Below are 15,689 nucleotides of genomic sequence, written 5' to 3'. Positions count from 1 at the left end.
TTTAGCTGGCCAGATCCATTTTTTTTATTTCACAACTTCTAAACTACAGCAATAGCAAACAGAATTATACGTGTGTAACTCATTTCTTTAATATTTCAACAGTTTTAAAACATTAAACATGTGTTTTTGGGTGTAAATTAGAGCCAGATAGTAGTTGATTGCGTCACGCTGGCCTCGGTGACCCCAGAGGATATTAGATAGGACATGCCTCACCCAGAGAGACACAAACCCAAAACAGAGCTTTGATGACAGTTTGACAGAGAGCTAAGATTGTCATTCCTGATACAGTAGATCATTTCATGGATGAAAACATTGTCCCTTATTTCTATGGTTAAGCAAACTGAAAACATATTTCAAACCATAACCTCGAATTACTCTTTTGCTTTGGCACAACCAATGTGATAAGACAAAGAAAAAAAAAGAACACAAGTATTGTGTAGATATTCGTGCAGACATTCTCTCCATTGTATCACAGACGCATCACAACCATTTTACAACCTAAGTTTGACAGAAACATGAAGCCTAGCATGTGTGTTTTACAGAACACGAGGCAGGAGACAGCAGACAGGAGACAGGACTGTGTCCCAGTGTAATGAACAGCAGACAGGAGACAGGACTGTGTCCCAGTGTAATGAACAGCAGACAGGAGACAGGACTGTGTCCCAGTGTAATGAACAGCAGACAGGAGACAGGACTGTGTCCCAGTGTAATGAACATGAGACAGGAGACAGGACTGTGTCCCAGTGTAATGAACACAAGACAGGAGACAGGACTGTGTCCCAGTGTAATGAACAGCAGACAGGAGACAGGACTGTGTCCCAGTGTAATGAACACAAGACAGGAGACAGGACTGTGTCCCAGTGTAATGAACACAAGACAGGAGACAGGACTGTGTCCCAGTATAATGAACATGAGACAGGAGACAGGACTGTGTCCCAGTGTAATAAACACAAGACAGGAGACAGGACTGTGTCCCAGTGTAATGAACATGAGACAGGAGACAGGACTGTGTCCCAGTGTAATGAACACAAGACAGGAGACAGGACTGTGTCCCAGTGTAATGAACACAAGACAGGAGACAGGACTGTGTCCCAGTGTAATGAACATGAGACAGGAGACAGGACTGTGTCCCAGTGTAATGAACACAAGACAGGAGACAGGACTGTGTCCCAGTGTAATGAACATGAGACAGGAGACAGGACTGTGTCCCAGTGTAATGAGACAGGACTGTGTCCCAGTGTAAGAACACAGACAGGAGACAGGACTGTGTCCCAGTGTAATGAACACAAGACAGGAGACAGGACTGTGTCCCAGTGTAATGAACAGCAGACAGGAGACAGGACTGTGTCCCAGTGTAATGAGACAGGAGACAGGACTGTGTCCCAGTGTAATGAACATGAGACAGGAGACAGGACTGTGTCCCAGTGTAATGAACAGCAGACAGGAGACAGGACTGTGTCCCAGTGTAATGAACACAAGACAGGAGACAGGACTGTGTCCCAGTGTAATGAACAGCAGACAGGAGACAGGACTGTGTCCCAGTGTAATGAACACAAGACAGGAGACAGGACTGTGTCCCAGTGTAATGAACACAAGACAGGAGACAGGACTGTGTCCCAGTGTAATGAACACAAGACAGGAGACAGGACTGTGTCCCAGTGTAATGAACACAAGACAGGAGACAGGACTGTGTCCCAGTGTAATGAACACAAGACAGGAGACAGGACTGTGTCCCAGTGTAATGAACAGCAGACAGGAGACAGGACTGTGTCCCAGTGTAATGAACAGCAGACAGGAGACAGGACTGTGTCCCAGTGTAATGAACACAAGACAGGAGACAGGACTGTGTCCCAGTGTAATGAACACAAGACAGGAGACAGGACTGTGTCCCAGTGTAATGAACAGCAGACAGGAGACAGGACTGTGTCCCAGTGTAATGAACAGCAGACAGGAGACAGGACTGTGTCCCAGTGTAATGAACACAAGACAGGAGACAGGACTGTGTCCCAGTGTAATGAACAGCAGACAGGAGACAGGACTGTGTCCCAGTGTAATGAACACAAGACAGGAGACAGGACTGTGTCCCAGTGTAATGAACACAAGACAGGAGACAGGACTGTGTCCCAGTGTAATGAACATGAGACAGGAGACAGGACTGTGTCCCAGTGTAATGAACATGAGACAGGAGACAGGACTGTGTCCCAGTGTAATGAACAGCAGACAGGAGACAGGACTGTGTCCCAGTGTAATGAACACAAGACAGGAGACAGGACTGTGTCCCAGTGTAATGAACACAAGACAGGAGACAGGACTGTGTCCCAGTGTAATGAACACAAGACAGGAGACAGGACTGTGTCCCAGTGTAATGAACACAAGACAGGAGACAGGACTGTGTCCCAGTGTAATGAACACAAGACAGGAGACAGGACTGTGTCCCAGTGTAATGAACAGCAGACAGGAGACAGGACTGTGTCCCAGTGTAATGAACAGCAGACAGGAGACAGGACTGTGTCCCAGTGTAATGAACAGCAGACAGGAGACAGGACTGTGTCCCAGTGTAATGAACACAAGACAGGAGACAGGACTGTGTCCCAGTGTAATGAACACAAGACAGGAGACAGGACTGTGTCCCAGTGTAATGAACAGCAGACAGGAGACAGGACTGTGTCCCAGTGTAATGAACACAAGACAGGAGACAGGACTGTGTCCCACTGTAATGAACACAAGACAGGAGACAGGACTGTGTCCCACTGTAATGAACACAAGACAGGAGACAGGACTGTGTCCCAGTGTAATGAACACAAGACAGGAGACAGGACTGTGTCCCAGTGTAATGAACACAAGACAGGAGACAGGACTGTGTACCAGTGTAATGAACACAAGACAGGAGACAGGACTGTGTCCCAGTGTAATGAACACAAGACAGGAGACAGGACTGTGTCCCAGTGTAATGAACTGTGTCCCAGTGTAAGACAGGAGACAGGACTGTGTCCCAGTGTAATGAACAGCAAGACAGGAGACAGGACTGTGTCCCAGTGTAATGAACACAAGACAGGAGACAGGACTGTGTCCCACTGTAATGAACACAAGACATGAAACAGAGACAGGACTGTGTCCCAGTGTAATGAACAGCAGACAGGAGACAGGACTGTGTCCCAGTGTAATGAACAGCAGACAGGAGACAGGACTGTGTCCCAGTGTAATGAACAGCAGACAGGAGACAGGACTGTGTCCCAGTGTAATGAACACAAGACAGGAGACAGGGAGAACAGGACTGTGTCCCACAAGAATGAACACAAGACAGGAGACAGGACTGTGTCCCAGTGTAATGAACACAAGACAGGAGACAGGACTGTGTCCCAGTGTAATGAACACAAGACAGGAGACAGGACTGTGTCCCAGTGTAATGAACACAAGACAGGAGACAGGACTGTGTCCCAGTGTAATGAACAGCAGACAGGAGACAGGACTGTGTTCCAGTGTAATGAACAGCAGACAGGAGACAGGACTGTGTCCCAGTGTAATGAACACAAGACAGGAGACAGGACTGTGTCCCACTGTAATGAACACAAGACAGGAGACAGGACTGTGTCCCAGTGTAATGAACAGCAGACAGGAGACAGGACTGTGTCCCAGTGTAATGAACAGCAGACAGGAGACAGACTGTGTCCCAGTGTAATGAACACAAGACAGGAGACAGGACTGTGTCCCAGTGTAATGAACACAAGACAGGAGACAGGACTGTGTCCCAGTATAATGAACATGAGACAGGAGACAGGACTGTGTCCCAGTGTAATGAACACAAGACAGGAGACAGGACTGTGTCCCAGTGTAATGAACACAAGACAGGAGACAGGACTGTGTCCCAGTGTAATGAACACAAGACAGGAGACAGGACTGTGTCCCAGTGTAATGAACAGCAGACAGGAGACAGGACTGTGTCCCAGTGTAATGAACACAAGACAGGAGACAGGACTGTGTCCCAGTGTAATGAACACAAGACAGGAGACAGGACTGTGTCCCAGTGTAATGAACACAAGACAGGAGACAGGAGACAGGACTGTGTCCCAGTGTAATGAACAGCAGACAGGAGACAGGACTGTGTCCCAGTGTAATGAACACAAGACAGGAGACAGGACTGTGTCCCAGTGTAATGAACACAAGACAGGAGACAGGACTGTGTCCCAGTGTAATGAACATGAGACAGGAGACAGGACTGTGTCCCAGTGTAATGAACACAAGACAGGAGACAGGACTGTGTCCCAGTGTAATGACACAAGACAGGAGACAGGACTGTGTCCCAGTGTAATGAAACAGACAGGAGAAGACTGTGTCCCAGTGTAAGGAGACAGGAGAGGACTGTGTCCCACTGTAATGAACACAAGACAGGAGACAGGACTGTGTCCCAGTGTAATGAACACAAGACAGGAGACAGGACTGTGTCCCAGTGTAATGAACACAAGACAGGAGACAGGACTGTGTCCCAGTGTAATGAACACAAGACAGGAGACAGGACTGTGTCCCAGTGTAATGAACACAAGACAGGAGACAGGACTGTGTCCCAGTGTAATGAACACAAGACAGGAGACAGGACTGTGTCCCAGTGTAATGAACACAAGACAGGAGACAGGACTGTGTCCCAGTGTAATGAACACAAGACAGGAGACAGGACTGTGTCCCAGTGTAATGAACACAAGACAGGAGACAGGACTATGTCCCACTCTAATGAACACAAGACAGGAGACAGGAGACAGGACTGTGTCCCAGTGTAATGAACACAAGACAGGAGACAGGACTGTGTCCCAGTGTAATGAACACAAGACAGGAGACAGGAGACAGGACTGTGTCCCAGTGTAATGAACACAAGACAGGAGACAGGACTGTGTCCCAGTGTAATGAACAGCAGACAGGAGACAGGACTGTGTCCCAGTGTAATGAACACAAGACAGGAGACAGGACTGTGTCCCAGTGTAATGAACACAAGACAGGAGACAGGACTGTGTCCCAGTGTAATGAACACAAGACAGGAGACAGGACTGTGTCCCAGTGTAATGAACAGCAGACAGGAGACAGGACTGTGTCCCAGTGTAATGAACACAAGACAGGAGACAGGACTGTGTACCAGTGTAATGAACACAAGACAGGAGACAGGACTGTGTCCCAGTGTAATGAGATTTATCACACACTCTTAAAACGAAGGACTGTCTTTCTCCCTCCATCTCTCTCTCTCTCTCCCAACTGAGGATATCCACACACATTTCTCTCTTCCTATTATACCCATAATTATCATAAGAATTCCTCGACAGGCAGCGTTGATGAGGAATGCAGGCACAACGCCACCAACACACACCGAGAGAGTTGATGAGGAATGCTGCAGCATGGGAGCAGATGAGTAGCAATCCCAAGGCCAGGCAGTGAGAGACAGCCTGTCGACATCATGGCGTTACAATTCTGATTATGTAATTCACACTGTTCCTCCCTCAGGTCCTGTGACCTCATCATTGATAACACACAGAGAGAGGACTGCATGACCACTTCACTGTACAATCTGATAAAGGCTGATCTCACTCACTGCCAGAACGAGTGAGTGAGTGTGTGTGCATATGTTTATATTCACAGTGAGAACTAAACAACATACAGAGGCACGAATACTCAAAGGGGAGTTGGTCTTTAGTGGTTTTAAAAGTGTCTATCAATTCAAATGAAGGGTCCAACTGGTGGTTTACAGCCAGTTCCTCTTAGTTCTCTGTGTTGTTGGAAAACATTGTGGTGTGTATCTGGTGAGTCATACTGACACTGAAAACACCATGTGTCATAACAATAATGCAAAACCACTTGGGAACCATTATGTATACATTAGATGGCTAATAAAGGATGCTGTGTTGACGCCACGATGCCTCCATCTTGGCGCTCCCTCACCAGTGTAAAAAATATGTTGTATTATAATTTTTTGAGATGACTAATGATACTGTCCCCACTACAGCAACAAAAAAATATATGAAATACATGTCATCTTGCCCTTGAAACATTTAATTGAAGTAGTGTAGAATTCCAATCATTTCTATGGAGGACTGCTCCTACTGGGGAGTGCCAATATGGCCGAACAGTGACTTCAAAGCCTCTCAATGGCCAATACATAGTATCAGCAATCTAGGGTTTATATATATCATTGATACACAGCCACATCCAACTGAGAGCATGTATTACCTGCTAGGTATTCCAGGTCTCTTTGCATTGTCAAATCAAACATACATTATTACTATGAGATTTATAAAGCAGTTATTGACTTGTAATGGACAGCCTGTAGGCCTAAATGAGAATGCTCTTCTCATGAGTCTCTGTAAAACACTGTCTTAACAGTACAGGCCTTTAATTGACAGTGGGGAGATTCATATTAGAAAGTCAGTAAGCAAACCTATATTACACTGATTCTCTCACAGGTACCCTGAATCCATCCACAGACAGTACAACACAGACAGACACATAAAGACACACACACACAGTGCCGGTTGTTCTGTTGACTGTGAGAGACTCCGTGTTTTCCTGTTGCTGTAATTATGACTATCAGAACTTCAGGCTCCTCTCTCAAGACCCATAAATCCTGGGCAGACACACACGTGAAAGGAAATGAAACTAATATGAGATGTGGCTCTGGTTCTGATTCTACTGGCAAACAAACTACTTTAGCAACTCAGCTCAGCTTGGATAGGAAGAATAGGTTTAACTTTGGGATCTAATGTTAATCATGACTCTCAAAGTTCAAATATCTGCTACAATGGCCAAGTTATATGAAGCATCTGATTACTGTTGTTTTGGCTGACATGTTCTTAAAACTTAAAAAATATATATTTGTTTAACCCCTCGACACACTGACATACATGAGCGAATACATAACTGTTGACGTACTTCAACAAATATACAACAGTTGATCACTTTGGATATGCACTTTGACCATGCGTAATTACGCACAGGTGAGTTCACACCGCACGCACCATTGTGTACAAGGCAGTGCCAAACGACCTCATCTCCAAACCCACGACAGGAAGAGAAGCCACTGGATAGAAATGCATTAGAACAGAACACATTCCGAAAAATTTTTTTTTTGACACAGAACATATGGGCACATTTAACCCGACTTACCCTGTTGTTTTTATCCGTCTCCCTCACCTCCTCTACCCCCACACCTTGTCGGATCATGATCCGGACTATCGTGGCGTTGTTGGTGCAACACGCCTGGAAGAACGTCAGCGGCTCGGGACTCGGTGGAGAGGGGGTCCGCTCGTTGTCCGCGAACACATCGTCCGGTGGGTAAAAGGAGTCGTCCGAAGCGATACTTTTACTGTCCGGTAATAACGAGAAATCGTCGTATTCCTCGTACTCATCCCCCTCTGACTCGCAGGACCCGAGGTATGAGTCATCGTCTGATAAGGACGGTGATTCCTCAGTAATGGTTGGATGGACCTGGGCGATGCCGCTGGCGCCTTTGGGGTTCTGCTGCTGCTGTTTGACTCGGACCGTAGTAGAGGAGCCACCTCCGTCTCTCTCATCCGTGATCAGCACCATCTAACCCCCTAGGTGGCTGTCCTCCTCGGGGGGGAAGAACGGGTGGATCTCGGGCGAAGAGCACGTGGACGTTTTTTCCAACATCAACGCGGAGTATGAGTTCAACTTTGCAAAGAGCCTGGAAATGGAATGACAGTGAAGGTTTGGCAACTCGTTGTGATGTGATCTAACAGGCAAACTGCTGATCCTACTCCGTTGAGGAATATTTCCCTGATAATAGTCCAACTCCAGCATCCCAGAGAGAAATTAACATGAAATCATATCGCTGCGCTGTCCCTGGAATACCAACCTAAACTACACCGGGTTGTAGCCTTCACCGGAGTCAAAAGTTGATTGTTTTTGTTCATTTGCTAAAACACAGAAAGTTTTTCCATCACGTCTGGAGCAGTGAGAAAATTAAATGCTCGTGATTTAAAGTGCAATTCAACAGTCAACATCCCCCTTTCCGACACGAAGTAAACCGAGAGTTACGCCAACTCTTGTTATGTCATCATCAGTACGAAAAAAAAATGTGTTCCTCATTAGGACAGAAAACAATAGACACGCAGTACCCAAAGTAAAAGAGCCTCACTCACCCAGATAACGCGCAGAGTAGAAAAACAGGCACTCGATAAACTGTAGTCCCATAATCCGATTAGTTTCGTAGCCAACTGCCCCCTCCTCTCCATGGCGCTCCCCTCATGCCCTCCCTCATTTCGTTTTCGTTTGAGCAGATTAATTCCGCTCTGTCTGAAATGTTGACATCAGAAATACTTTTGAGATTATCATTTTAGCTAAATGGGGGCAACCCCATTGCAACCCTTTCATGAGACATTGGTCATCGTTAGAATGATTCATACTGCAAAAACAAAGTAAAACGTCTGTGCAGTCATTCTGCGGTTTCAAATGTACATTTTCTGTTTCTTGGATAATGTGAGATCTGTCAGGAAATCCCCCTACATTACCTTAGTTCTCACTGTGAATGACTCAGACACTCGGTAGAACAGTCACAACAGTTCAGATATCCATCCTTGATTCAACCATACAACCACACTTGTAGAACAAGCCAAGTTAAAATAGGCCTAAACTGACTATTGATTCACTGATCAATCCATGTTTAATAAGGTTCCATCAACTCATGATGCCAATCCAAGACAGTGGTATTGTGCTTGTTAAATGGCCTGTGGATCTGTGTGTCTGCTTGCTAGAGGGACTCTCCTCTCTTGGTGTATCTGACCCTAATCTGTCCCTGGCCCGGCCCCAGCTGTCCTAGCCGCCCGAGGCCTATGCAGCCTCTAAATCAGTCTGCAGTGTATCAGCCCATTGCTAATCAGATCCAACAGGAGTGAATGACAAGGCTGTTTAGTGTTCAGCAGGTCTGTTTTCTCCTGGTCCTCCTGATGTAGTCAAGGGCCTGATGCAGACAAACATCCAGTGGCCCTGGCTGGTTTGTTTGTTTGTGTGCGTGACAGAGGCAATAAGAACCTGCCTGGTTCCTGCCATATCACTTCATATGTAGCAATTAATCTAGCACTCTGTGTCCTCTGTGATTCTGACCCACCTGATCTCATCTTGACTTGTGAGCCGCACCTGGAATTCCCAGACAGCCAATCAGAGTAGAACCCCTGGGGGGTAAAGGACAGGTAAACGTCTGGCCCGAGCCCATGTTCTGAGGGTCATGGGTGTGTGACAGCCAGAGAAAGGGGTGTCACTCAACAGATCAGCACCCGAAACTTTACACCTAAGCATATTCTGTGGGCCCGTGTCAATGCTCTATAGATGCTAATCATCAGTATATATATTTTTTTTCCGATGAAGATCATGCCTTTATAAGTAGATAAACTGACAACTAATATCTCATACTGCCTATATTCTTCATCTTTGTCAGTATTCCTCAACACAACAGCATCTTACCTGGGATTTAAACATGTCTATACATGCACTCTCTACCTACAGACCTCTCAATGAATTTCTTTAAAACACAGAGCCTACACAACACCTTAAAGGCATAGATCCACCCAAAGTTGTTTTCAGCCCTCAAAAGTGGTTCTACTTTGGAGGTCGGAAAATGTCTGTTAAAAAAAAAAAAGTACATATATTTCTGAGGTAAACTATCCGCTAACAAACCATCCCCTCACCTGGAATACCCTGTGCTGCAGTGTACAAAAGCCCTCTTATGACTACTTAGACACACCCTGGCCCCTGTGTGGGTTTGAGTACACCGTGCGTGTGCGTTTATACAGGTCTCTGAGTTGTTTCCCCTTTTCCCATAAAGCAACAATCTGCTGCGTGTTAATATGTTTATCAGTAGCTCTTTGACCGGCAGGTATAAGTTCATTTACCAGAACAGAGAACACCAGGTAGACACTAAAGGAGGGAGAAAGCAAAGGAATGAGAGAGATAGGTGGAGTGTGTTTACTGCTTCCAATAGCATTTATTCAGGCATCTGACTGGCAATTAACACATTCTAATCACAGAGCAAATCCCCTTCATTAACACGACTTGTTTGTATGTGCACTCGCAGATGTGCGTATTTGTCTGACTGTGTGTTTACCATTTATTAAAAGATGGGACATGGATTCAGATACATAAGATGGGACATGGATACAGTTACATAAGATGGGACATGGATACAGTTACATAAGATGGAACATGGATTCAGATACATAAGATGGGACATGGATACAGTTACATAAGATGGGACATGGATACAGTTACATAAGATGGGACATGGATACAGTTACATAAGATGGAACATGGATTCAGATACATAAGATGGGACATGGATACAGATACACACATACAGAATAAACCAGTTCATGACAGCCATACAGTCAGATCATAGTACATGATTATAGACAGGCAATAGACAGACAGGTCTTTGAATGAGGCCTCTGGATATGAAAGTCATCTGTCCTGGGTCCTACTCAGTGCAGTCTGTTGGTCTGGAAAAGGGCAAGTCCGCAATACAAAGAGACCAGTATAATTCAAGACAACATACAAAGTCAGGGAAAATGGGATACTGCTTTTGGGGAGGGGGGTATAGGTTGTCAATTCCAACGGTCTTTTAATGGAGGATGATGACAGAAAAGCAGGAATTCCTGATTTCAGAAAAAAAGGACATTTCAGGAAATATCCCATCCCTGAAGTCAGCTGGCTGCACCATTCCTCCTTGGCAAAACAAAGAAAATGAGTTGCTGTAGAGGAGAGAGACCTTACTGTATTGTTAGCTGTGACCTACCCTGAAAGCATGTTGCCAGTGGACAAAAGTTGTTTTCCTTACACTCTCCCTCCCTCTCTTCGGGTCCAAGTCTTTCTTTGTTGTTATCTTCTCTTTCTCTCCTCCTGTTCCATCTCCCTAGTTACTCCCTCTCCTCACTGAGGGCTTTGTGTTCTCTCTGGCCCTGGCCACTCGTTTCCTTCCTTTCCTTCCTTCCTACCTACTATTCTGTGATAGCGTCACCTCCCTAGAAATGTTATTTCCCAGGGACAGGCTGCAGTAAAGTAGAGGCTGCTGTTGTGCAACAAATTCTTCTCTAGGACCCCAGCCCACTAACTCTACAAAGCTACACACAGACTGTAATTGAGGTCTATGGTGTCTTGTGCACAAGCTTCAGTCGTGAGATACCTAAGGAGCAATGAAGAGACCAGGGCCCATATCCACATAGCATCTCAGAGTATGAGTGCTGATCCAGGATCAGTCTTGCCTGTATAGATCAAAATGAATATGATTATATGGACAGAAGGGATCACAGCATAGAAGGGATCATTTAAACAAAATGTTAAAAACCTGGTCACGAAAAAACATATACAACTTTCCATGGCCCCCAGTCCCGGCATGGAGCCCAGACTAGAGGGGGGGTAGTTAGAAGAGGAGGGGTGCTGATGAGCCCCCTTCCTGCCCCCTCTAGCCTGCTGCTAACCAGTCCCGGAAACATAAAATCCCCCTGATCTTATTTCCTGACCTGGCTTGTAACTTAGCTGGATCCTTCCACACTCACAGCATGGAAACCTCATGTTTTATACCTGTACCTAGCCAAGGTTACACTCTACTGCTGGTTAGTACCTATACTATTGTGTAATATGGTTACATCCCTTCATTTGGGAAAATAAAGAGGAAAACCCTACTTTCCTCAACTTTGCCCTACCTATGCTAGTGTGTGTGTGTGTGTGAGACTTATGTTTGTGTGTTTGTAAACGTGTTCTCTGAGGGTATGTGTGTTTGTGTAAGTGTTCACTGTCAGAGGTTTGTGTGTGTGTGTTAGGGATTAAGAGATTCCCTAGCAGTGAGTTGTCTGCTCTTCAGGTTTGGCATCATGCTGCAGTCTGTCTCACAGCAGCCAGCCAGCCAGCCAGCCAGCCAGCCAGCCAGCCCTCACCTCAACAGCCTCAAGGGGTGTGTTTCCTGTGAGATTTGCAGTGTCTATGACTTTGGCACCATGATGTGGTGTGTCTATAAGCAGCACGCCTACCCAAACCTCTCCATAACCCTGCATCTGGAGGTCAGAACCACAGATATAGAACCAGATTACCCAATCCCCAAATCCTAACCAATAGGGGTAACCTTTAGCAAGACCCTTTTCTGCTCCCTCACTCCATCACTGCCAAGAGCCAATTCGATCAAAGAACTCCTTTACCTAAAACAGCCAGCAGCCAATTAAATCACAGGATTGTCTAACCAATTTCTGCAAGAAGCCAATCAGATTACAGAGCTCATCAAGCGCTGCCAGGAGCAATTCAGATCACAGGGCTTATTAAGCAGCGCTGCCAACAGCCAATGGGATGACAGGGTGTTGTGAGGTAAAGGAGTTTATTACATTACCATCAGTGACAGGCTAGCCAGGGAACTAGATTAACCCAATGAAACCCTGGCACAGATTCAAGAAACACTTTGTCTGGCACGAAACCCCCATTGTAATACAGTGGCTTGCGAAAGTAGTCACCCCCTTGGCATTTTTCCTATTTTGTTGCCTTACAACTTGGAATTAAAATAGGTTTTTGGGGAGGTTGTATCATTTGATTTACACAACATGACTACCATTTTGAAGAGGCAAAATATTTTTTCTTGTGAAACACAAGAAATAAGACAAAAAAACAGAAAATTTGAGCGTGCATAACTATTCACCCCCCCCCACACACAAAGTCAATACTTTGTAGAGACACCTTTTGCAGCAGTTACAGCTGCAAGTCTCTTGGGGTATGTCTCTATAAGCTTGGCACAACTAGCCACTGGGATTTTTGCCCATTCTTTAAGGCAAAACTGCTCCAGCTCCTTCAAGTTGGATGGGTCCCGCTGGTGTACAGCAATATTTAAGTCGTACCACAGTTTCTCAATTGGATTGAGGTCTGGGCTTTGACTATGCCATTCCAAGACATTTAAATGTTTCCCCTTAAGCCACTTGAGTGTTGCTTTAGCAGTATGCTTAGGGTCATTGTCCTGCTGGAAGGTGAACCTCCGTCCCAGTCTCAAATCTCTTGAAGACTGAAACATGTTTCCCTCAAGAATTTCCCTTTATTTAGCGCCATCCATCATTCCTTCAATTCTGACCAGTTTCCCAGTCGTGGAAAAAATACCCACAGCATGATGCTGCCACCACCATGCTTCACTGTGGGGATGGTATTCTCGGGGTGATGAGAGGTGTTGGGTTTGCGCCAGACATAGTGTTTTCCTTGATGGCCAAAAAGCTCAATTTTAGTCTCATCTAACCAGAATACCTTCTTCCATATGTTTGGGGAATCTCCCACATGCCTTTTGGCGAACTTCAAACGTGTTTATTTTTTTCTTAAACATTTTTCTTCTGGCCACTCTGCCTCTCTGATTATTGCCCTCCTTGCCTGATCCGTGAGTTTTGGTGGGCGGCCCTCTCTTGGCAGGTTTGTTGTGGCGCCATATTCTTTCAATTTTTTAATCAAGGATTGAAATGGTGCTCCGTGGGATGTTCAAGGTTTCTGATATTTTTTTATAACCCAACCCTGATCTGTACTTCTCTACAACTTTGTCCCTGACCTGTTTGGAGAGCTCCTTGGTCTTCATGGTGCCACTTTTTTGATGGTGCCCCTTGCTTAGTGGTGTTGCAGACTCTGGGGCTTTTCAGAACAGGTGTATATATACTGAGATCATGTGACAGATCATGTGACACTTAAATAAAGTCCACCTGTGTGCAATCTAAGTAATTATGTGACTTCTGGAGGTAATTGGTATACCAGATCTTATTTAGGGGCTTAATAGCAAAGGGGGTGAATACACACACCACTTTTCCGTTTGGAATTTTTAGTAATTTTTTGCAACAAGTAATTTTTTTCATTTCACTTTACCAATTTGGACTATTTTGTGTATGTCCATTACATGGAATCCAAATAAAAATCTATTTAAAATTACAGGTTGTAATGCAACAAAATAGGAAAAATGCCAAGGAGGGTGAATACTTTTGCAAGGCAACCTAGGCTGCTTCATGCTAGAGAGATGATTTTACTATGCTGCAAGCAGTCAACTGGTATATGCAATGAGAGTTCTCGATACATTGTCAAACATAGACGTCAATTCCTTGTAATATTTCCTCATCCTACATGACGACTGTATGGGAAAGAAAAAGTTAGAGATTAGTCTGTTTTGATTCCTGTGCTCAACCACTGCAGTGATGTGTTTTCTGGCTTTCACTATCACACACAGGCAATCTTCTGTGTATTACAGCATGTGCTACTGTGTACCACTGTGTGTGTTAGTTTTGAACAGATGATCTGGGGGCTCTCTCACTCACTAGCCTTATCAGTGTCTGTTCTATTGTCGAGAGGACCACTGATTCGAACACTGTATCTCTATTTCACAAGAGCTGACAATCTCTCTGTCTCAGAACCTCTCACAGAATATGCCAAGTGGAAAGTGAATGCAACAGGCACTTGAGCGATAAGTCATGAGCATGACAAATTAACTAACGACTAACCTGTCAGGACAGGAGCGAGTGTCATTGGAAACAGTGATACTAACTTACATACAGTAGCCTTCCATGTAATATCACAGCAACTCTCAATAAGATATGGACCAAACTCAATGACCTTGAGAGCATTCTGTTTGGGATATAATTCAAGCACGGGCTATTATTTATTATTATTGTCCAAATCTGAGCATTAATAGAGAAGAAAATCACTGATCCTGAATTCATGTTGATTTAGAGAATGTATTTGTAGAGTAAGTAGTAAACCCTTTTTTTTCTGGTATGTTCTGTTTCTTCCTTCTCCTCTTCCCTATCGTCTCTCTCCCTCTCCTCTTCCCTATCGTCTCTCTCCCTCTCCTCTTCCCTATCGTCTCTCTCGTCTCTCCTCTCCTCTTCCCTATCGTCTCCCTCTCTCTCCCTCTCCTCTTCCCTATCGTCTCTCTCCCTCCCTCTCTCTCTTCCCTATCGTCTCTCTCCCTCTCCTCTTTCCTATCGTCTCTCTCCCTCTCCTCTTCCCTATCGTCTCTCTCCCTCTCCTCTTCCTATCGTCTCTCTCCCTCTCCTCTTCCCTATCATCTCTCTCCCTCTCCTCTTTCCTATCGTCTCTCTCCCTCTCCTCTTTCCTATCGTCTCTCTCCCTCTCCTCTTTCCTATCGTCTCTCCCTCTCTCTCTCTCTCCTCTCCTCTTCCCTATCGTCTCTCTCCCTCTCTCTTCCCTATCGTCTCTCTCCTCTTCCTATCGTCTCTCTCCCTCTCTCTCTCCCTCTCCTCTTTCCCTATCGTCTCTCTCCCTCTCCTCTTCCCTATCGTCTCTCTCCCTCTCCTCTTCCCTATCGTCTCTCTCCTCTCCTCTTCCTCTCCTCTCCTCTTCCCTATCGTCTCTCTCCCTCTCTCTTCCCTCTTCCCTATCGTCTCTCTCCCTCTCCTCTTTCCTATCGTCTCTCTCCCTCTCCTCTTTCCCTTATCGTCTCTCTCCTCTCCTCTTCGTCTCTCTCCCTCTCCTCTTCCCTATCGTCTCTCCCTCTCCCTTCCCTCTCTCCCTATCGTCTCTCTCCTCTCTCTTCCTATCGTCTCTCCCTCTCCTCTTCCCTATCGTCTCTCTCCCTCTCGTCTCTCTCTTCCTATCGTCTCTCTCCTCTCCTCTTCCCTATCGTCTCTCTCCCTCTCCTCTTCCCTATCGTCTCTCTCTCTCCTCTTTCCTATCGTCCCTCTCCT

General features: G+C 45.6%; 1 protein-coding gene across 2 annotated transcripts in view; it reads right to left on the bottom strand.

Annotated features, from left to right (window-relative positions):
* ankrd33ba (ankyrin repeat domain 33ba) overlaps positions 1-8,217 on the bottom strand; it is a 24,287-nt gene extending 16,070 nt beyond the window's left edge. The window contains exons 1-2 of one of the 2 annotated variants that reach the window (XM_042298939.1): positions 8,139-8,217; positions 7,141-7,681 (exon numbers count right to left, since the gene is read on the bottom strand). In XM_042298939.1, the coding sequence (XP_042154873.1) occupies positions 7,141-7,563 (423 nt within the window). In that variant the 5' untranslated portion in view covers positions 7,564-7,681; positions 8,139-8,217. The other variant, XM_042298938.1, reaches the window with a different exon arrangement.
* Positions 8,218-15,689: the final 7,472 nt, after the last annotated feature.

The sequence above is a fragment of the Oncorhynchus tshawytscha genome, linkage group LG16, assembly GCF_018296145.1.
Source record: "Oncorhynchus tshawytscha isolate Ot180627B linkage group LG16, Otsh_v2.0, whole genome shotgun sequence".
Taxonomy (NCBI): domain Eukaryota; kingdom Metazoa; phylum Chordata; class Actinopteri; order Salmoniformes; family Salmonidae; genus Oncorhynchus; species Oncorhynchus tshawytscha.
Note: the sequence above shows the minus strand (reverse complement) of the source record. Positions and strands in the feature narration are given on the sequence as shown.